Source organism: Lepidochelys kempii, chromosome 28, assembly GCF_965140265.1.
Source record: "Lepidochelys kempii isolate rLepKem1 chromosome 28, rLepKem1.hap2, whole genome shotgun sequence".
Lineage (NCBI taxonomy): Eukaryota > Metazoa > Chordata > Testudines > Cheloniidae > Lepidochelys > Lepidochelys kempii.
In genome coordinates, this window is record NC_133283.1 from 483,309 (window position 1) to 504,642 (window position 21,334).

At 67.1% G+C, this 21,334-nt stretch overlaps 1 protein-coding gene across 1 annotated transcript; it reads right to left on the reverse strand.

Annotated features, from left to right (window-relative positions):
* NEURL4 (neuralized E3 ubiquitin protein ligase 4) lies at positions 1-20,554 on the reverse strand. Its single transcript, XM_073326792.1, is given in 29 exon segments — positions 1-1,688; positions 1,794-1,959; positions 2,332-2,444; positions 2,595-2,739; positions 3,029-3,136; positions 3,281-3,374; positions 3,582-3,761; positions 3,897-4,055; positions 4,894-5,058; positions 5,453-5,602; positions 6,245-6,343; positions 6,916-7,131; positions 7,679-7,824; positions 8,007-8,135; positions 8,487-8,662; positions 9,440-9,518; positions 10,198-10,274; positions 10,448-10,646; positions 11,363-11,525; positions 11,613-11,698; positions 12,400-12,564; positions 12,895-13,179; positions 13,318-13,390; positions 13,753-13,841; positions 14,204-14,315; positions 15,086-15,384; positions 15,986-16,056; positions 17,390-17,835; positions 20,220-20,554. Coding segments are annotated over 29 exon segments (4,569 nt in total). The 5' UTR covers positions 20,394-20,554; the 3' UTR covers positions 1-1,483.
* Between the last annotated feature and the right edge of the window lie 780 nt (positions 20,555-21,334).

Here is a 21,334-nt window from a genome sequence, read left to right on the forward strand (position 1 = left end):
GTGGTTGCATGGCGGTTTATCAATCGGGGTAGGGGGGCTCCAGGGACACCCCCCTCTACACCCCACATTCAACTCCACCTCACAACACAGCTCTGCCTCCCCCCCCCCCCAACCTTACATGGAAAAGCAGCTTAAATAAAAACTTAAAAAAAAAAGTAACAGCCGGGGGGGGGTGGGGTGGAGGGGAGCTGAACCTGCCCCCCTGCCCCACCTCCCCCCGGAAAATTCACATTTCAACAACACCAACAGGTAATAAATAAGGAGGGGAGTGGGGGAGAGACAGAGACGGGCTGATGTGTGGGGGGGTGGGAACTGGCACACTGGGGGTAGGAACAGAGGGCTGGGGGGGAAAAAGGAACAGGGTGGAGGAAAGTGGTAGCTGGGGGGGGGGGGGCAGGATCACTTAGCTGACACATTCCCCCCCAGCCCAAGCAGGGGGCAGATTAGTAACCCTCGTAAGTGCTAGAATGCAACACACCACCCCCCAGATCAGGGGCTGGGGCACCCCCTCCACAATACCAGGAGAATCACCTCCCCCCAATCAAGGGAACAAAGAACAAGGGGGGGGGGTGTGTGTGTGTGTGTAACAGAACAAATCCCCCCCATACTGCCCCTGGACTAGTCCAACCGCTCCCCCCGGCAATAATTGAATCAAGCACTCCCCCGCTCGAAATGTTCAATGGAAAAATCCCAGCCAAGGGCACAGCTGAGCCAGCCCCCGCCCCCCCCCAGAACAAAGGGCCCATATGCTCTGGAGGAAGCAGTGGTACCCCCCCCCCCCCCAGGCACAGAGAGGCACCCCTGCCCACAGCAATCCATTAGAGCATGCCGGGGCGGGGGGGGGGGGGGAAGGGGGGCATGTCTTCTCTACCCCTCCCAACTGGATTATTTTTGGGGGTCCCTCCCCCATCGAGGTAGATCCCCCCCCTTTAAAAAAAAATTAAGTCCTTCATGGTGCAATCAATTTGCCACCCCCCCACTATCTCCCAGCATGCTGTACGAGCCCCCCCCAAAATCCTTAGCTTTTTCTATGTGCAAAATACAGCTCTGGCCACCAGAGGGAGCTGTGTGTATGGGGAGCAGATGTCTCCCCCCCCAACCTTTAAAACAGTGTCAGACTCTTTGTATCTTGTCCAAATTCTCCCCCCCTCCCACCAGGCTTTGCCAGAGGAGGAGGGAGCCCCCCCGCAAAAGAAAGGCAGCCTCTTCTAGCGCCCTGCCCCCTGCTGGGCACGGGGGGGCACGTGGTGCAAAGAGACCCCCAGAAATACAGTCCTCCTCTGGAATCCGGGGGGTGTCTTACAGCCGGAAGCCTCCCCCCCCTGCGTCCGACACCCCCTGCTGGTCCAAGGTGTGCAGGAGGGGTGGGGAGAGATGTGCACTGCAGAGCTCCCCCTCCCCCAGGCCATGGGGAGCTGTGGTAGTCCATGGGGGGGGGTTGGTGTTAGAGCTCCCCCCGCCAGCCGCGGGGGGGGGGCGGGGGTCACTCCACACGCACCAGCAGGCCGTAGAGCACAGTAGCCCCTTTCTCCTTGGTGACCCACTCGAGCTCGGCAGCGCTGAAGCGGGGGTCCGGGGGCTCGGGGGCACCAGCCGACGGGGGGCCCGGCTTGTAGGAACCGGGGCGCACGCACACCTGGAAGGCCACCTGCGCCCCGTGCTGCCGCTGAGACTTGGGGTCCCGGAATCTGTGGGGGTGGGGAGAGAGAGAGAGAGAGAGAGAGAGAGGTCAGGGACTCACTGCTCTCCCCCCACAGCCCCCCTGGCGCCCCCCGGTGGCGGGCAGGACTCACTGCACTTTGGTGGCGAAGGCCTCCAGGCCGGCGTAGCGCAGGGTGGGCGAGAGCAGGACACGTTGGGGCTCGGCCCCCCGATCCGGGGAGCTGTTCTCGGGCTCATGGTAGCCCCCGCCCTGGGGGTCCGCCTTGGCAGGCCGGCAGCTCAGGATGGACGCACTGCCTGGGGGGGAGAACGGGACAGCCACTCAGCAAGTTTGGATCCGTCCCCCCCACAAACACCGCCCCCCTCCGCAGGTCGGAGGAGTCTGCATCAGGCCTGGTCATGTTTGATGCATGTGACCCTCGGGGAGTGGAGTGGGGTCCTGCAAGGGGGGCTTGGAGCCAGGACTCCTGGGTTCGCTCCCCAGCTCTGGGAGAGGAAGTGGAGACTCATGGTTAGAGCAGGGTGGGCTGGGAGCCAGGATGCCTGGGTGCTCTCCCCAGCTCTAGGAGGGGAGTGGGGTCCAGCAGGGGGGTCTGGCAGCCAGGACTCCTGGGTTCGCTCCCCAGCTCTGGGCGGGGCGCGATGGGCTCGGTACCGGATTCCTCCTACCTGCTCCCAACTCCCCTTGGTCCAGCATCCTCACGCGCTATCTCAGAGTTGTGCCGTGATAAGCCATGTGCCACTTCTTACAGGTGCTGGCCACCTCCAGCTGGGGGTTCACCCTGCCGGGGCGGGGGGTATCAGAGCCGTGAACCTGCCCCCAAGCCCCACATCTCCACTCCAGACCCCTCCCAGCCCAGCCTTCCCCCTTCCAGTCCGATCCCCCTGCCCCCCAGGTGGGACCCAGAGCCCCCTCCCGCCCAGACGGGTACCTGAGGTTGAAACGGCACCATCCGAAGGGCAAGGCGTAGTCCCGGGGGGGCTCCCCCCGCTTGTAATAGGCCTCGTCCCCCCGCAGCTTGTGGCATGACTCGCAGTAGCAGAGGCTGAATTTAGGATCTTCCGCGAAGTAGTCATCTGGGAGGGAAGGGGGGGGCGCGCGAGTCAGGTGTTGGGCGGTGAGGGGGGGGGGGGGAAGGCAGCCCGCCCCCCTTTTCCTTCCCCTCCACAGGAGAGCTACCCCGAGCCTGATGCATGGGGTGTTAACTCTGAACCCTAATGACAACATTCACCATCCAGCTCCCCCTAGCATGCGTTTGAAACCAGCCGGCCCCGTTTGGTCGCACACATGGCTCGATCCGGGGCGGGTTAACGAGGAGCAGGGCGCCCCACCCCGATGCCCACGGAGAGGCAGGTCCCGGCTCACCTGGCAGCAGGAGGAGATCCTTGAAGCGGGCGCAGAGGGCGTGGTACTCGCAGGTCTTCATGGTGTTCATGTCCACGGGGGGCGTCCAGCACACACTCTCCTTAACGCCTGCAACAGAGAAAGAGGGGATAGCCAGCCCGCCCCTGCCCCACACGCCCTAGAGGCTCAGAGGGGAGGGCACAGCCCCAGCCCCTCACCTGGGCAGATCCCGGCCCCCCGCCCAGCAGAGGGCAGCCCAACTCCATCACTCACCATCCACCATGTCCGCCTTCTCCATGTCTGCCTGGGCGTGCGGGTCCGCGCTCTCCCCTCCCAGCGCCGGGGTGTCGTTCGTTACTATGGTAACCTGGGGGGACAAATGCCCTGGTTGGGGGGAGCTGGGTGCCAGGGTTCTCTCCCTGGCTCTGGGAGGGCAGTGGGGGCTGGCGGGTTAGAGTGGGGGAGCTGGGAGCCAGGACTCCTGGGTTTTCTCCCCGGCTCTGGAAGGGGAGTGGGGGGGCTAGTGGTTAGAGCAGGGGGGCTGGGTTCTCCCCCCTCCGGGGGTGGGGCTCACCTGCTCGCACTGCCCGTAGAGGTCGACGAGCACGTAGCAGGGGGTGGGGATGTCCTGGGCGGCCACCCCCTGGTCCATCCCGTTGACGTAGACGTGGAGGCAGCTGCTCGAGTCCACCAAGAGTCCCAGCACCGTCCCCTCGGGGCACGTGTCCAGATTGGGCCCGTAGTTCTCACAGATCTGCGGGGGGGGGGGGGGGGGGAGGGAGAGACCACAGCGAGCTCCAGAAAGGCCCCCGGCCCCATTCCCCGCCCCAGCCCGCCGGGAGCCGGCGCCCCCTAGAGGGGGCAGGGCAGGCCCCGGGCCCGTCCGCACCTTGAGCGAGTTGTGGAAGACGGAGTCACGCTGCAGGAGCCAGGCGGAGCGCTTGAGGGAGCAGGCCGTGGCGGGGAAGTTGAGGCGCTCGGGCGAGGTGCCAATGACACCCAGGGACAGGGACGACGTCCACTGGGGGTTCAGGAAGTCGATCTGAACCTGGAAAGGGGAGGCGGGGGGAGAGTGGGAGAGTTCCCATGATGCCGTTGGAGAGGAAGTGATGTCAGAAGCCACCGGGACCCACCTCCCATAGGGCACCTAATGATATCACACCCCCATCACGACATCACACACACCCTAGACGGACACGAGCAGGACCGACATCCTCCCGTCGGGAATTAGCAGGCCTTACACCCACCCCCATCATGACATCACATCCTCCCCGAGAGGAAGTAGCAGGCCCTACACTCTCTCGTGTCATGACATCACATCCTCCCTGACAGGAAGTAGCAGGCCCTACACTCTCTCGTGTCATGACATCACATCCTCCCCGACAGGAAGTAGCAGGCCCTACACTCTCTCGTGTCATGACATCACATCCTCCCCGACAGGAAGTAGCAGGCCCTACACTCTCTCGTGTCATGACATCACATCCTCCCCGACAGGAAGTAGCAGGCCCTACACTCACTCATGTCATGACATCACATCCTCCCCTGACAGGAAGTAGCAGGCCCTACATTCGCTTGTGTCATGACGACATCACTTCCTCCCCAACAGGAAGTAGCAGGCCCTACATTCGCTCGTGTCATGACAACATCACTTCCTCCCTGACAGGAAGTAGCAGGCCCTACACCCACCCCCCCATGACAAATAGCAGGCCCTACATTCGCTCGTGTCATGACATCACATCCTCCCTGATAGGAAGTAGCAGGCCCTACAGTCGCTCGTGTCATGACAACATCACTTCCTCCCCAGCAGGAAGTCGCAGGCCCTCCTCCCTTCCCCATCATGACATCACATCTTCCTGCGAGGGGAAGGAGCGGGGCCAGAGCCCCACCTGGAACAGCTGGCCCTGGGGCAGGGGCTGGGCGATGACCACGATGCCCTGGTTGTAGCTGGCCACGCGGGTGGCCGTCAGGTTGCCGTTGGACAGCAGAATGTTCTTGCCGTGGTTCTCCAGGAACTCCATGGCGGCCGGCGGCATGGGGGCCTCGTTCTCACACTGCAGCCGAGGGGAGGAGAGTCACTCACCAGCTGGAGCCGGTGCCCCCTAGAAGGGACAGGCCCTATGCCCCATTCCCGCCCCCCTGAGCCCCCCAGTCCCTGCCATAGGCCGGATGGGAGCCAGCGCCCCCTAGAGGGGACAGGCCCTGTGCCCCATTCTCCGCCCCCTTGAGCCAGCCAGGCAGGTGGGAGCCGGCGCCCCCAGAGGAGACAGGCCCTATGCCCCATTCCCCGCCCCCCTGAGCCAGCCAGGCCCCGCCCTGGGGCCGGGTGGGAGCCAGTGCCCCCTAGAGGAGACAGGCAGCATCTCCTATTCTTCCCACCCTGAGGCTGGAGCAGGACTGGCGCCCCCTCAAGGAAAAAGGGCGAATGTCCCGTCTCCCTGCACTCACAGGCGTGGGCTCCTCCTCCTCCTCCTCCTCGCTGTACGTCTCAGAGGCGACAGACGGCGGCTTGGTGCCGTCCGACTCCTCCAGCACCGTGGAGCTGACGATGGAGACTGCGGTGACGTGGCCGTACAGATCCAGCACCACATAGACGTTCTGAGGACACGGGGAGAGGGGGGGGCTGGCCGTTAGAGCGGGGGGGCTGGGAGCCAGGGCTCCTGGGTTCTCTCCCCCGTTCTGAGAGGGGAGTGGGGGCTGGGACCGTTGGGTTTATCCCGCACTCGAGTCAGGTGGAACTGGCGATGCCGTGTCAGAACCAGACACGGCAGGAGCAGAGCCGTCCTGCCGGGGGGGAGGAGAAAGCGATGGGAGGGACACTCCAGGAGCTCACGGGGCAGCAACTTCTTGTCTGGGGAGGGGATGTATGATGTGATGTCACAGGAAGAGGCGGACCCTAACCCTCCCATGACATCACATTATATTCCCCCATGACATCACAACACCTCCTACATAGGAGAAGGTGGGGCCTATCCCCTCACAACATCACATCCGCTCCCAGATAGGAAGAGGCGGGCCCTACCCATGACATCACAACCTTTCCAGACAGGAAGTGGCGGACCGATGCCCATGACATCACACGTCCCCCCAAAAGGCAGCCCCCTTGGGGGATGCTGGCTGCTGGGGTGCAGGTCAGGGAGGGAGAAAGCTTTGAGCTCCATCCAGCGGGGCTCACGTAGGCTCTGCCCCCCCAGCACCTTCGGGCGGTTGGGGGTCCCAGCCCCAGGGCCGAGGAGTTACCTTGGCCACGCCGGTGGTGGCCGGCCCCATGTCCTCGCCGTCCACCAGGATGTGCATGGTGTCGTCCGCACAGCGCTTCACCCCCACGCGGTTCCCCACCTGCCGGGAGGGGGGCCTGGGTCAGAGCGACGGGGCCGCCCCACAGGTCTGACCCATGGTCCCCTTTGGCCCCATGCCCCCTGATCACTCCCCTCCACACCCCGGACCAGACCGCTGCCCCCACACATCTCCAAGACCCCTGTCCATCTGCCCCCGCAACCCCGACCAGACCGCTGGGCCCCTGAACTCCACGCCCCCTGCCCACCCCCACTGGCCAGAGTACTGGACCCCCCAACCCCACACCCCCTGCCCATCCCCTCGCCCCCCCCCCATCCCCACACCCCATGCCCACCCCACCCGCTGGGGTGCCTCCAGTCCCCCGCCACTCCCCCCACCCGGGGACCAGACTGCTGGGACCACCCCCCCCACCACCCATCCTCCCAGGACCAGACCGCTGCCCCCACAATCCCCATGTCTCCTGCCTTCTCCCCCCACCCCACCAGATCACTGGGCCTCTCCAGCCCCACATCTTCCTCCTGCCCCCACTGGACCAATGGGCCTCTGGAGCCCTGCATTTCCCCTCCGATCCCTCCCACCGGCCTGCCCAGCCCCACAGCTCCCCCGCGACTCACCCCCAGCCTCTCCAGCGAGCAGCCGTAGTTCTGTTTCTGCAGCTGGCCGTTGCGCCGCACCTCGGAGCCGGCCACCAGCCAGGTGGCCTTGGAGTGCAGCTCCAGCAGGGAGGCCGGCAGCCCCGTGGCCGCGTAGGGCACCTCGGAGGGCAGCAGCGTGGTCAGCCCCACGTGGAAGGAGCCCGACCACTTCTCGTCCAGCTCCTCGATCTTCACCTGCGGATGAGGGGGGTGGGGGGGGGAAATATAGCCCCAAGGGTCAGAGGTGACCGAGCAATGGGGGAAGGTGTGGCTCCAAAGGTCAGAGGTCACCGAGCAACAGGGAACCCAGCCCCAAGGGTCAGAGGTCACTGATCACTGGGGGGTCTGGCTCCAAGGGTCAGAGATCACCGAGCAATGGGGGAGGAAATCTGGCTCCAAGGGTCAGAGGTCACTGAATAGGGAGAATCAGACTTCAAGGGTCAGAGGTCACCGAGCAACGGAGGGCAGGATCTGCTCCAAGGGTCAGAGGTCACGGAGCACTAGGGGGCAGGATCATGAGTGTAGCCCTCACCCCAGATCCAGGCTGGGGCACAGCTTCCCCTACAGACCCCAGGAGGAAGGCACCGGGAGCCACCTGGGCCCAGACTCACCCCCCTTGGCGACGGGGGAAGCAATCTAGCAGGGGCTGGGCTTCTCCCACTCTGGAGGGGCTGGTGAGAGTCCCATCCCCCCAGCAGGGGGCAGCAGATACCCCAACCCCGGAGGGGCGGGGAAAACTCACCTCAAAGACCTCGTCAGCCTTCAGCTCCTTCATGCTGAAGACGATCCCGTGGCAGTAGCCGGCCACACGCATGGCCCGGCACCCGTCGTCCTGGAAGGCCACGTTCTTCCCGCAGCTGCTGTGGAAGCGGTGAGCCACGCCCGGCACTGGGGGGAAGGGAGGAGAGATGGGGCCATCAACGGCTGGCGGGATGCCAGGTGGCGCAGTGCTGCAGGGCTCACCAGGGGGCGCTCTCCCCTGGCAGGCCGGGTGGGGCTGCTCTCCGCAGAGGGGCCCCTGAACTCAGCACAGAGATGCAGCCGCCTCTGGGCCGGGCCGGGGCTCTCACCTGGCGAGTGGATGGGGAAGGATTTCTCGGTGACGTTGCTGGTCGACAGGCTGTTGTCCATGGGGCCCGTGGCGCTGGTGATGGACACCTGGACGCACTGGCCGTACAGATCCACCACGGCGTACACCTCTGTGCCGCGCCACCGGGGGGAGGGGAGCAGAGGGTTAACCTGGCAGCAGATGCCACACCACACAGCTAGGCTATTCCCCCCCTGCCCCGACCAGCCCAATGGATCCATCCAGTCTGCTGTATTTCCACCCCCCCCGCATGAGCCCAATGGGTCCATCCAGCCACCTCCCCACCCCTGCCCCGACCAATGGGTCGATCAGCCTGTTATAACCACAGATCAGACCAATGGGCCCATCCAATCCAGTACATTTCCCCCCACCAGATCAGACCACTGGGCCCGTCCGTGGGGGGGGGGGGTGGACAAGCCGGGCTGGATCAGACCAACGGGCCCAGGGCTGGGGGGGGGCTCACCCTTGGCAGGGGGGAGGCCGGAGCAGGCCACGCCCTGGTCCACGCCGTTGATGAAGTAGTGCAGGTCTCCCTTGGCCGTGCGCATCATGCCGATGCGGGAGCCGGTGGTCAGCGAGTCCAGGTCGCAGCCATAGTTGTTGCGCATGGTGTTGCCGTCCTGCATGATGGCCGTGCCACTGGGGGGGGGGTGGAGGTGGCGGGGGGGCGTCAGAAAGACACGGTCCCATCCCCTCCCAGGAGCCTGAGCAACAGCCCTGACAGCCCCGCCCCACTATATCCCAGCCCCCAGGAACCTGAGCCACAGCACCCCGTGTACTGTATACCAGAACATAAGCCACACCCCCACCCCGTACCCCAGCCCCCCAGGAACCCAAGCCACGCCCCCCGTGTATCCCAGCCCCCCAAGCCGCAGCCCCATCTCCCCCCCTCGCTATATCCCAGCTCCCCGGGAACCCAGCCACGGACACCCCCCCCACCCCGTATCCCATCCCCCCAGAAACGCAAGCCACAGTCCCATCTCCCCCCCTCGCTATATCCCAGCCCCCCAGGAACCCAAGCCACGCCCCCATGTATCCCAGCCCCCCAAGCCGCAGCCCCATCTCCCCCCCTCGCTATATCCCAGCTCCCCGGGAACCCAGCCACGGACACCCCCCCCCCCCGTATCCCATCCCCCCAGAAACGCAAGCCACAGTCCCATCTCCCCCCCTCGCTATATCCCAGCCCCGCAGGAACACAGCCATGGACACACACACCCCCAGGAACCCAAGCCACGCCCCCATGTATCCCAGCCCCATCTCCCCCCCTCGCTATATCCCAGCCCCCAGGAACCCAAGCTCCAGCCCCATATCCCAGCCCCCTGCCCCAAGGCATGGCCCTGCCTCCCCAGTGGCTGAGAGCCAGGAAATGCACCCGAGCCCACCGCCCCCCCAGCCCACACCTCCCCCCACACTCACCTGAGCATCCAGGTGTCGTAGTCGATGTCCGTCATGGTGTTGGGGAACTCCAAGTCTTCAGGCCGGATGGCCGTGACCCCTGCCGGAGGGAATCCGAGCCGTGAGGGGCTGGAAGGGATCCGGCGAGGCCGCCCCGCCCCACGCTCGCCCAGCCCCGCTATCTCCCGCGCGTCCCCCTCCCGTCCGAGCCCCCGGCCGGTTAGCCCCCCAGTTGGTTTTCCCTTCCTAAGTGGGGTACGGGGCGCTGGTCTTCACGGAGTTTCAACTCAGGGAGGTCAGACCAATTTGGCGCAGTCGGTTCGACTTCTGATCCGGCCCCCGAAAGCGCTGGCGACTCCTCCCAGCTCGGGGTAGCCACAAGTTCGGTAAATATACTCACCACTCCGTCACCCAGGTGAGTCACGAAACTAAAGATGAGTGCCGAACCCAGGGCTGCCCCCCGCAGGACCCCACTCGCTCCGAGCTCCTGTCTCGCCAGGTCTGAATGTGATTCGCCCGGTGCTGAGATGCAGCCACCTCTGGGGCGGGGCGGCTGGTTATCCAGGGACCCCTCGCCCAGCGCTGAGATGCGGCCACCTCTGGGGCAGGGCGGCTGGTTACACGGGGACCCCTCGCCCCGTGCTGAGATGGGACAGGAAATGAAACAGACCACCGACCCCTAGTGGCTCTATATGGGTGGGAGGGAAATTAAGCCAGGGAAGTGGGGCCGTGGGGCACAGGGACAACCCCCCGCCCATTTCCCCTTCCCCGTCTCTCACCTGCCTCTATAGAACCGGACCAGCGATCCACCATCTTCTGAATGACGATCTCAAAGAGTTCGCCGTCCCGGAGGGCCCTGCGCGGGGAGAGGGGAGAGCGATGAAGCCTGGCGCCGGTGCCCCGGGGCGCGGATACGGCTCGGGGCCGAGAGGAGGCTTCGGGGCAGAGCGGAGAGGGCAGGCAGGGGGCGCGCTGGGAGGCGGGCAGGGAAGCGGGGGGACAGCGCCCATCTCTTCCACACACACCGACCGGTTGGAGATGACGATGGCGTCGTTGAACTCGCTACGGCAGTTCTGGCGCAGGGCCGTGCGCCCGCCGTTGGTGATCACCGCGTTGGTGCCGTGCAGCTGGTGGAAGCGCAGGTCGCTCACCGAGGCCACGGACGAGGGGCTGCTGGGCGACAGCTGGTTGTTGCCCTCCGACAGGTCGTCGGGCAGCGGGAGGAGATCTGGGGGGGGGGAAGCGAGGGAGGCGGGGTGTTCCCGGGGTGCACAGGGGGCCCCCCCAGCTCTATCCCAGCCCTGGTAACCCCCCCGGCACAGAGAAACAGCCTCATTCCCGCCCACCCCGCATGACTATATCCCACCTCCTGGGATCCCCTGGCACCAAAACATGGCCCTGTTCCGTCCCCCTCCCAGCCATATCCCAGCCCTTCCCCACCCAGGATCCCCCGGCACCAAGACCCAGCTCCTCCCCTGCTACAGCCCAGCCCCTAGGACCCCCTCCCGGCGCTGAGACATGACCTCATTCCCCCCCACCCCACAACTGTATCCCAGCCCCTGGGATCCCCTGGCACCAAAACATGACCCTGTTCCCTCCCGCTCCAGCTATATCCCAGCCCCCCACCCCACTACATCCCAGGCCCCAGGATCCCCCAGCACCAAAACATGGCCCTGTTCCCTCCCCTCCCAGCTATATCCCAGCCCCCCCACCCCCACCCCATTCTATCCCAGCCCCTGGGATCCCCCGACACCAAGATTCCCCCCCCCCCCCCCAGCCACACACACATACCCCAGTCCCCGCGGAACCCCCGGCACCAAGACACAGCTCTGTTCCCCCTACCTATATCCCAGCCCCCCACAGAAAGCAGGACACAACCCCGCGACTGCCCCCCGCCGCCCCCAGCGGCTATCCCCCAGCCCCACACCAGGCCTCCCAGCTCACCCGTGTCGTCGAGGATGGTGGCCTGCGCCGCCTGCCCATACAGATCCACCACGGCGTAGACGTTGGGTGGCACATTCCAGGCAGCCGGCCCCTGTGCCACCCCGTTGACGAAGAAATGCAGAGTCCCGTCCTCCTTGCGGACCACGCCCACTGTGTCGCCCGCCTGCATTGGGGGGGGACAGCAGAGGAGGTGAGGGCATTGCCTGGGGGCAGATTGGGGCACGCTGCCCCCCTGCTTCCCCCAACTCACCTTGAGGCGGTCCAGGTTGTGCCCGTATTCATCCAGGATGGTGGTGCCGTTGTGCATGACTCCGTTGCCCGTCATCATCCAGGTGCCTGGGGGGAAGAGGGGCCGGAGATTACTGGCGGCGCCCGGCCCAGTCACGCGGCTCGCCGTTGACCCGCGGAACTGCCTGCCACAGCAGGCAGGCTGGCGAAGGACCCAGGGACCAGCTCAACTGCGTGGGTGCCGTCAGCAACCTCTGAGGCATGACTGCTAGCCCCCCCCAAGTCATCAATTAACCCAGGGAACTACCCAACCGGGGAGAGGTTAACCCAAGGAACTACTTGCCACAGGACTCAGCTACCAGGCCGCCCAGGGAGCAGTTAACCCAGGGAACTACCCGCCACAGGGCATTGCTGCCAGCCACCAATTATCCTGGGAACTACCAGCTGCCAGCACCCCCAGCCGGCAATTAACCCAGAGAACTACCCGCCACAGGTACCAGGCCACCCAGGGAAAGGTTAACCCGGGGAACTACCTGGCATACAGAGCACCCACCAGCTCTCTAGGCAGCAGTTAATCCAGAGAACTACATGCCACAGGGCATGGCTGCCAGCTCCAGTCACCAATTATCCTGGGAACTACCACCTGCCAGCACCCCCAGCTGGCAATTAACCCGGGAAACTACCCACCTCAGGACACATCTGCCAGCCCTGGTGGGCCACTTTGGGGGCAGTTAGGGGGCCAGGTCTCTCCCGAAGGAAGCTAGCCACCTGCTAGAGAAGGGGTGAGGATGGGGCGCCGGGGCCCTGACCTGAGCGCAGGTTGGTCATGGTGGAGGGCAGCTGCAGGTAGGTGGGGTTGTGCGTGGTCACCCCGATCTCGATGGAGCCTGCCCACTTGTCCACCATCTTATCGATCCGCACCTGGAAGACCTCGTTGTTGCGCAGGGCCCGGTTGCTGAGGACGACACCGTGGACTGGCGGAGAGAGATGGGATAGCTCAGACACGAACCACCGACCCCTGCGCGAAGATGCGGCCACCTCTGGGGCAGGGTGGCTGGCTACACATGGATCCCTCGCCCAGCGCTGAGATACGGCCACCTCTGATGTGGGGCGGCTGTTTATACGGCCCCCTCTGATGCGGGGTGGGACGGCTGGTGACCCGGGGACCCCTCGCCCGGCGCCGAGGTGCGGCCACCTCTGATGCGGGGTGGGGCGGCTGGTGACCCGGGGACCCCTCGCCCAGCACTGTGATACAGGATACGTGAGGGCCCCAGACCCTGGCGGGGGCAGCGGTCCCTGGGGGCAGGTTGGCACTCACTGCGGGCGGAGGGCCGTGCGCCCGTCATTGACGATGGCCGCCTTCTGGCCACAGTTGGTGTGGAAAAGCAGCCGCTCTGGCTCAGGTTCGCCCACCCCCCCGGCCTCCAGGGCACGGCGCCCCACATCCGGGGACAGTGCCCTCATGATGGCATTGTTGCGCCGAAGCCGGTCGCTGTGGTTGTGATTGTGGACGATGGTGACCTTCACTGCCATGCCGTAGAGATCCACCACGCCGTACACCACCAGCGGGGTCAGGGTGGTAGCCACGCCTGGGGGGGAAGAAGGGGAGACTCACACACCATGCGGCTACCTCTGGAGTGGGGCGGCTGGTTATAACGGCACCAGAGTAAACACTGCTGGCCAGAGAAGAGAGCGCCCCCTGCTGGGCACTCTGCTCCACCCCATACCTTGGTCAATGCCGTTGATGTAGAAGTGCAGGGCATTGTTGGATTTCCGCGTCAGGCCAATGTGATCCCCCTCCTGTGGGGACAAGGTGAGGGAGGCAGTTAGTGGGAGCTGCAGCCGGGGAACCCAGTGAAGAGGTGAGGGCAGAGGTGGAGGGGGGGCTTATGGGGCTACAGAGGAGGTTGTAGCAGGTCAGGGGGGTTGGAGTATGAGAGAAGTGCGGGGATACAAGGGGCTGGGTCTGGGGGGTTTGGAGGAGCCTGGTTCACACATGAGGGGTGCAGGAATATGGGGACCCCCTCATCCACAGATGGATGGCGATGGGGTTTCGGGGCGCCTGCAGGGGGTTGGCTATGGGGGTTTTGTGGGCTCATCAGCAGGGGGGTAGCTAGGAAGGTTTGGGGGGCCAGCGGGATCAGTCTCGGGGAGCCTCTCACCTGCAGCTCGTCCAGGCTGAATTCGCAGTATTCCCGGCGTGTCCCTTTGCCGTTGGTCAAGATCCCACAGCCGCTCATCATGATCGTGCCTGGTGGGGGGGGGGCTCCCATCAGCCAATCAGCTGCGGGGACCTGCCCCCCAGGGACACCCCCCCACCCCATCCTGCTGATGTCAAGGGGAAGCCAGCTGGCCACTTCCGGCTTTCTCCGCGCCCCCTATTCAGCTCCTTCTTCCCTCCCCCCAAATTCAGCCATCAAAAGAGCTGCAGAGGGGGAAACTGAGGTAAAAAACAGAAATAGGGACCCACCCCCCAAGACAAGGATAGAACCCAGGAGTCCTGGCTCCCAGCCTCCACCCTGTTCTAACCAATAGACCCCCACTCCCCTCCCAGAACCAGGGAGAAAACCCGGGAGCCGGGGGAAGGCCAGGACGCCTCTCAGAGGCATGTACCGGAGCGCAGGTTGGTCATGGTGGCGGGGTACTCCAGGCTGTTGGGGTTGTGGGTCGTAACCCCAATTTCGATGGAGCCTGACCACTTGTCCACCAGCTTGTCGATGCGGATCTATGGGGCAAAAGGGGTGGGGGTCAGGGGATTCGCCCCTCCCCCAGCCAGTCGTCTGACCCCCACCCCCTGCCGTATTTTTCCTCCTCTGGCTGCACCCCAACTCTCTCCCCTCCTGCCCCAAACCCCTGGGATAATGCCGCCACGTGACATGGCTCCCCCAACAAGGTTAGCCCCTGCCCTTGCCCCCTCTCCGAGACTCACCCCCTGGGCACTCCTGACCCCCCAGCCTCACCCCTCCATACCCTCCTACACACACTTTGTCTACAAGCCCTCCTGCCCCATCCCTCCCCCATGTGTTCCCCTCCAGAGCACCCCCCAACAGCGTGTGACCCCATCCTCACCTCCAACATCTGTCAAACAGCACCCCCCCATTCCTCTTACATACCCCCCACACCTCAAAACATCTTGCTCCCCCACCAATGCCCCTACCCCAGCCCCCCTATATCCCAAACCCCCCAACCCCCATCCCACCCCAGACCTAGAACATTTCGTTGTCCAGCAACTGGTTCATCATGACCACGCTGCAGCCCCCCCCCAGCCTGCAAGAACCCCATCCCAGCCCTCAGTGTGTGATTGACCAGGACAGCCCCCGCCCATGTTGCCCCAGACCCCCAAGGACCTCTTTCCTGGCCTCAGACCTCGAACATCTTGTCGTCACTCAGTATCTGGCTGGCCAGGACCCCGCCCCAGCCCCACGTGTTCCACCAGAGCCCCTATCCCCACCCCCATCTCGAACATCTCATTGTCACCCCGCCCCAGCCCCCCACCTCAAACATCTCGTTGTCCCGCAGCGGCCGGTTGGTCATGACCACGCCGTTGTTGAACTCGTCCAGGGGCCGGCGCCGCTCGGCCGTCTTGTTGTTGTTGCTGAGCTTGATGAGGGTCCCGCACTTCTCGTGGAAGAGCAGGGCGTCGTTGGAGGTGAGGGGGACGGCACCACCGCCCCCCCCGCCCGGGGGCCCCTCACCTGCCGGGGGGCTGCTCAGGCTGACGCTCAGCAAGCTGCCGTTGTAGGCCGACAGGATGGCGTTGCTCACCACCTCCGACAGCTCCATGCTGGACAAGCCTGTGGGGTGGGGGGAGAGATTTTCCGGGGTGGGGGGAGAGAAACAGGAATCAGGCGCGGACAGATGGGGTGGGCATGGGGACAAGAACCAGGGACGGATGGACAGATATATGTGGGAGGAACCAGTGATAGATGGACAGATGTGGGAAGGTGGGAGGGAGAGGAATCAGGGACAGACAGGCAGACGTGGCGGGGAGGGACAGAAATCAGGGAGACACAGGCGGGATGGGGGGCAGTAACGGACAGACAGATGGACGTGAGGGAGGAGAGGGAAACCAGGAACCAATGGACAGATGGACGTGGGGGGGGGGGGGGAGACCCAGGAATGGGACAGGCTTACACTTAGGAGCCTCAGTCTCTCCCGCTCCTCCCCGTCAAGCCCTCAGGGCCCAGATTTCCCACCCCAGGGCTAGGAGGCGGGGTCAGCCACAAGGGGAAGCCCCGCCCCCTCCAGGCTAGGAGATGGGGCAGGTGACTGGGAGCCCAGGGCCAAAGTTTCCCACCAGCGTAGGCCAGGCGGCACCAGCTTAGGGGTCCGAGCCCAGATCATGTTGCACCCCCCCCATGAGTGGTGTAGACGGGGCTGGTCAGGGTCACTCACCGTTCTCAGACTCCAGGCTGTTGGGGAATTTATCCGGGCGGCTCTGGTTATGGGCAGGGCCAGGGCCAAGGCTAGGAAGTCAAACACAAGAAAGAAGTGAAGCCAGGCCTGCAGTGTTATACCCCTCGATCCCAACCCGCAACCCCCTGCTAGCCCAGCCATGGCCCCCGCCAGCTCCGCCAATGCCCCTCACTCCAGACCCACAGCACCCTGGCGGGAGATAATCCCTCATGGACATGGGGAAAAAAGGCTGAGGAAGGCCAGCGGGACTGGCCCCGAGGACGCAGAGGGACAGGCTGGGGCTCTGGGTAACCAAAGGGACCAGAGACACAGGAACAGGGTGGTCACAGAGGTTTCTTTAACTCTCTACTCCTGGGGGACATGTGTGAGTGTGTTGGTATTGTTACATCCACACTCACCGACGGGTATTTGGAAATAAATTACCAAAATAATTGAAATTGGTGCCATTATGCAGTGTTATTTTGACAAATCAAATTGGCAGAATTTTATAATATCGTGCGCAGAATTCTTTTATTTCTTGGCGCAGAATTCCCCCAGGAGTAAACTGGAAAGCAGAAGCTTCACACCCCTGGGTACAGTGGGGGCCCGTTTAAATGCCTGGGCTGCCTCCAGGCTCAGCGCTGGCTCGGAGAAGGGGCAGCAGCCCGGGAATCGGTGCCCAGGAGGGGCAGCAGCCCGGGAATCGGTGCCCAGGAAACGAGCCAGACAAGAACCTGCACTTCAGCCTGTCAACAGATTAACACACCCCGGAGATTTGGATCCCCCCCCCCGCCCACAGCAGTGGTGACGTTGGTACCAGCTGGCTGACGGCATGAGGGGTTCGCAGGGATCCCCGAAGTCTGATGTCTCTAGGGCAATGCACCAAAGGGCAGCATGCGAGAGCCAGAGACTTGCTGGTCAGCTTAACCCTTGCAAGATGTATGGGCGGGGGATATTGGAGTTTTCCGTCTATACTGAAAATGACGTTCTTTGAATCCAGGAGTTAAGACGCCCGGCAGGAGACAGCAGACACTTGTCTCTGCGTCCGGCCTCAGAGTCGTCTTGCACACATTTATTTGGATATGGAGACAGCAGCTAATTGAGACTGGGGCGCTGCCAAGAAAAAACCCAGAAAAAGACAAGCAGCACGGGGCGGGTGCCGTTTACAAGTAAAGACAACAGGTTGGATGGCGAGTTGAGCGATGGTGTGAGGGGGGACCAGCAAACGAGGGTGGGTCGTTTCAGTGAACACTGAAGAGGCCCGCAGACACCCCGAGGGGGAGGTCGGGGAGTGCCTATCGCTAGCCGGGCGAGACACAGCGGGGCCGGCGTAGGATGCATTTGCTTTGGCCGTGGAAATCGGGGGGCCGACCCGCCGCGGACACACACGGGGCATGTGGTAGCGAGGTGTCCCCGGGAAGTGCTTGTTAGTAGGAAGAGTCTCGGGCGGCGGGAGAAGCAGGATCTCTACCTTCATCTCCTGCCGCGCTGTCCTCGGCCTCTTCCGGCTCGCCGGGCACGACAGTGACCTGCGTGCACTTGCCGTAGAGATCCACCACGGCCCAGACGCGGGGCGGGATGCCGGTGGCGGCCACGCCGCAGTCCTGCCCGTTGACCCACAGGCGCAGCTCCCCGTCGGCCGTGCGCTGGATGCCCACCCGGTCGCCCTCGCCCAGCTGGTCCAGGTCCTGGCCGTACTCCTCGAGGATGGAGCGCCCGTCCCGCAGCACCGAGCAGCCCGAGACGATCCACGAGCCGCCCTTCAGCCCCGTGGCGCTGCTGGGGAAGTCCAGGTGGTCGGGGTCCAGCGCCGTCACCCCGATCTCGATGGAGCCGCTCCACGAGTTCACCTGGGGGGGAAGGGAGGTGGGGGGGAAGGGGAAAAGAGATGGGGGAGTCAGGTTCTGGCTCTTCCGAGGGGGTCCCCCTTGCAGCCAGGACGGGCCCCAGAGGCCCCCCCCATTCCATGGCTCATCAGGGCCCCCCCTTGCAGCCAAGGCCGGCACCAAAGCCCCCCCGCCCGGTGCTCCCCCCCTGGCCCCCGGCCCCGCTCGAGGCGCTCGGCGCTCCCAACCCCCCCCCCCCGACCCCAGGCCCCACTCGAGGCGCTTGGCGCTCCCACCCCCGGGCCCTGCTCGAGGCGCTCCCCCCCCGGGCCCTGCTCGAGGCGCTCGGCGCTCCCCCCCCGCCCCCCGGGCCCTGCTCGAGGCGCTCGGCGCTCCCCCCCCCGCCCCCCGGGCCCTGCTCGAGGCGCTCGGCGCTCCCCCCCCCGCCCCCCGGGCCCTGCTCGAGGCGCTCGGCGCTCCCCCCCCCGCCCCCCGGGCCCTGCTCGAGGCGCTCGGCGCTCCCCCCCCCCGCCCCCCGGGCCCTGCTCGAGGCGCTCGGCGCTCCCCCCCCCGCCCCCCGGGCCCTGCTCGAGGCGCTCGGCGCTCCCCCCCCCCGGGCCCTGCTCGAGGCGCTCGGCGCTCCCCCCGCCGGGCCCCGCTCGAGGCGCTCGGCGCTCCCCCCCCCGGGCCCCGCTCGAGGCGCTCGGCGCTCCCCCCCCCGGGCCCCGCTCGAGGCGCTCGGCGCTCCCCCCCCCGGGCCCCGCTCGAGGCGCTCGGCGCTCCCCCCCCCCGGGCCCCGCTCGAGGCGCTCGGCGCTCCCCCCCCCGGGCCCCGCTCGAGGCGCTCGGCGCTCCCCCCCCCGGGCCCCGCTCGAGGCGCTCGGCGCTCCCAACCCCGCCCCCCCGACCCCAGGCCCCGCTCGAGGCGCTCGGCGCTCCCCCCCCCCCGGGCCCCGCTCGAGGCGCTCGGCGCTCCCCCCCCCCGGGCCCCGCTCGAGGCGCTCGGCGCTCCCCCCCCCCCGGGCCCCGCTCGAGGCGCTCGGCGCTCCCCCCCCCCCGGGCCCCGCTCGAGGCGCTCGGCGCTCCCCCCCCCCCGGGCCCCGCTCGAGGCGCTCGGCGCTCCCCCCCCCCGGGCCCCGCTCGAGGCGCTCGGCGCTCCCCCCCCCGGGCCCCGCTCGAGGCGCTCGGCGCTCCCCCCCCCCGGGCCCCGCTCGAGGCGCTCGGCGCTCCCCCCCCCGGGCCCCGCTCGAGGCGCTCGGCGCTCCCCCGCCCCGGGCCCCGCTCGAGGCGCTCGGCGCTCCCAACCCCCCCCCCGACCCCAGGCCCCGCTCGAGGCGCTCGGCGCTCCCCCCCCGGGCCCCGCTCGAGGCGCTCGGCGCTCCCCCCCCCGGGCCCCGCTCGAGGCGCTCGGCGCTCCCAACCCCCACCCCCCGACCCCGGGCCCCGCTCGAGGCGCTCGGCGCTCCGCCCCCCGACCCCGGGCCCCGCTCGAGGCGCTCGGCGCTCCCCCCCCCGACCCCGGGCCCCGCTCGAGGCGCTCGGCGCTCCCCCCCCCGACCCCGGGCCCCGCTCGAGGCGCTCGGCGCTCCCCCCCCCCGACCCCGGGCCCCCGCTCGAGGCGCTCGGCGCTCCCCCCCCCCCGACCCCGGGCCCCGCTCGAGGCGCTCGGCGCTCCCCCCCCCGACCCCGGGCCCCGCTCGAGGCGCTCCCCCCCCCCCCCGACCCCGGGCCCCGCTCGAGGCGCTCCCCCCCCCCGACCCCGGGCCCCGCTCGAGGCGCTCCCCCCCCCCGACCCCGGGCCCCGCTCGAGGCGCTCCCCCCCCCCGACCCCGGGCCCCGCTCGAGGCGCTCCCCCCCCCCGACCCCGGGCCCCGCTCGAGGCGCTCGGCGCTCCCCCCCCCCCCGGCCCCGCTCGAGGCGCTCGGCGCTCCCCCCCCCCCCCGGCCCCGCTCGAGGCGCTCGGCGCTCCCCCCCCCCCGGCCCCGCTCGAGGCGCTCGGCGCTCCCCCCCCCCCCGGCCCCGCTCGAGGCGCTCGGCGCTCCCCCCCCCCGGCCCCGCTCGAGGCGCTCGGCGCTCCCCCCCGGCCCCGCTCGAGGCGCTCGGCGCTCCCCCCCCCCCCCCCCCCGGCCCCGCTCGAGGCGCTCGGCGCTCCCCCCCCCCGGCCCCGCTCGAGGCGCTCGGCGCTCCCCCCCCCCCCGGCCCCGCTCGAGGCGCTCGGCGCTCCCCCCCCCCGGCCCCCGCTCGAGGCGCTCGGCGCTCCCCCCCCGACCCCGGGCCCCGCTCGAGGCGCTCGGCGCTCCCCCCCCCCGGCCCCGCTCGAGGCGCTCGGCGCTCCCCCCCCCCCGGCCCCGCTCGAGGCGCTCGGCGCTCCCCCCCCCGGCCCCGCTCGAGGCGCTCGGCGCTCCGCACCTTGCGGTCGATGCGCACGGCGAAGACGCGGCCGGGCCGCAGCGGCTCGCGGCTCAGCACCAGCCCGTGGTTGAACTCCTGGCCCGGCTGGGAGCGCGCGGCGCTGCGGCCCCCCTGCGAGAGCGTCACCAGCTTCCCCGTGCGCGGGTGCAGCTCCCCGCCCGGGCCCGACATCCCGCCCCGCGCCCGGGCCGGCTGCGAGGACGCGCCGCCGCGCTTGACGGCAGCGTCGCGACGCCTCGGTCAGACGGCCCTCGCCGCGCTTGACGGCAGCGTCGCGACGCCTCTGTTCCGCGGCCGTTGCCGCTCCTCGCGCATCGCGCCGCTGTGCTTTACGGCAGGCGCGCGACGCCGCCGGCGCGCTTTACGGCGCCGCCGGCGCGCTTTATGGGGGGCGTCAAACGTTTCCTCCCACGACGACCTCGCTTTACGGCAGCGTCGCGACGCGCTGCACCGCAACGTAAGCGCGACCTCCGCTCTTGGGAGGTTCATGGCGCTCTCAGGGCGGCCGCGCTTTACGGCACCGCGGAACGCGCCCCCCCCCCGCACAGGCCAACTTTTGCGACACGCGGGAGGGATCGCTTTACGGCCGCGCTGTCGACTGCTTTACGGCAGCGTGGCAGCTACAAAAAGAACAGGGGCGGCTTCGCCTCAGCCACGTGTGACGGCGGCGCCGCAGCGTCTGTCACGAGTGGCCCTCCGGGAACAGGCCCCGACCGCGCCTCGCCTCTCCCGCTTGGAGGGGAGGCGAGGCATTGGGGTTGGTTTACGACACTGTCGCGCTCCGCAGAGCCAGGCGCTTTTGCTTGACGGCAGCGCGGCCGAAATGCTTCCCTCGCCTTGCCGCTGTTGCCCGGGTTACGGGGGGGGGGCGTGGCGCAATGGCGAGAAGCGATTGGCCCCAATGAGCATGCCTGGGGGAAGGAGCGCCAATGAGCAGCCGCTCGCTCAGCAGGGCCAAGGCCTGGGGCCGTTTTAATTAGCGCAAGCGCTTGGTGCGGCGATCCTGGGGCAATTCACTGGGGGGGGGGGTCACGGGTGCAAGTATAATTCGTGCGAAGAAACATCTAGTGCAAAGTGGGGCAATGAAGCTGCTTGTGCAGGGAGTCGTGTGA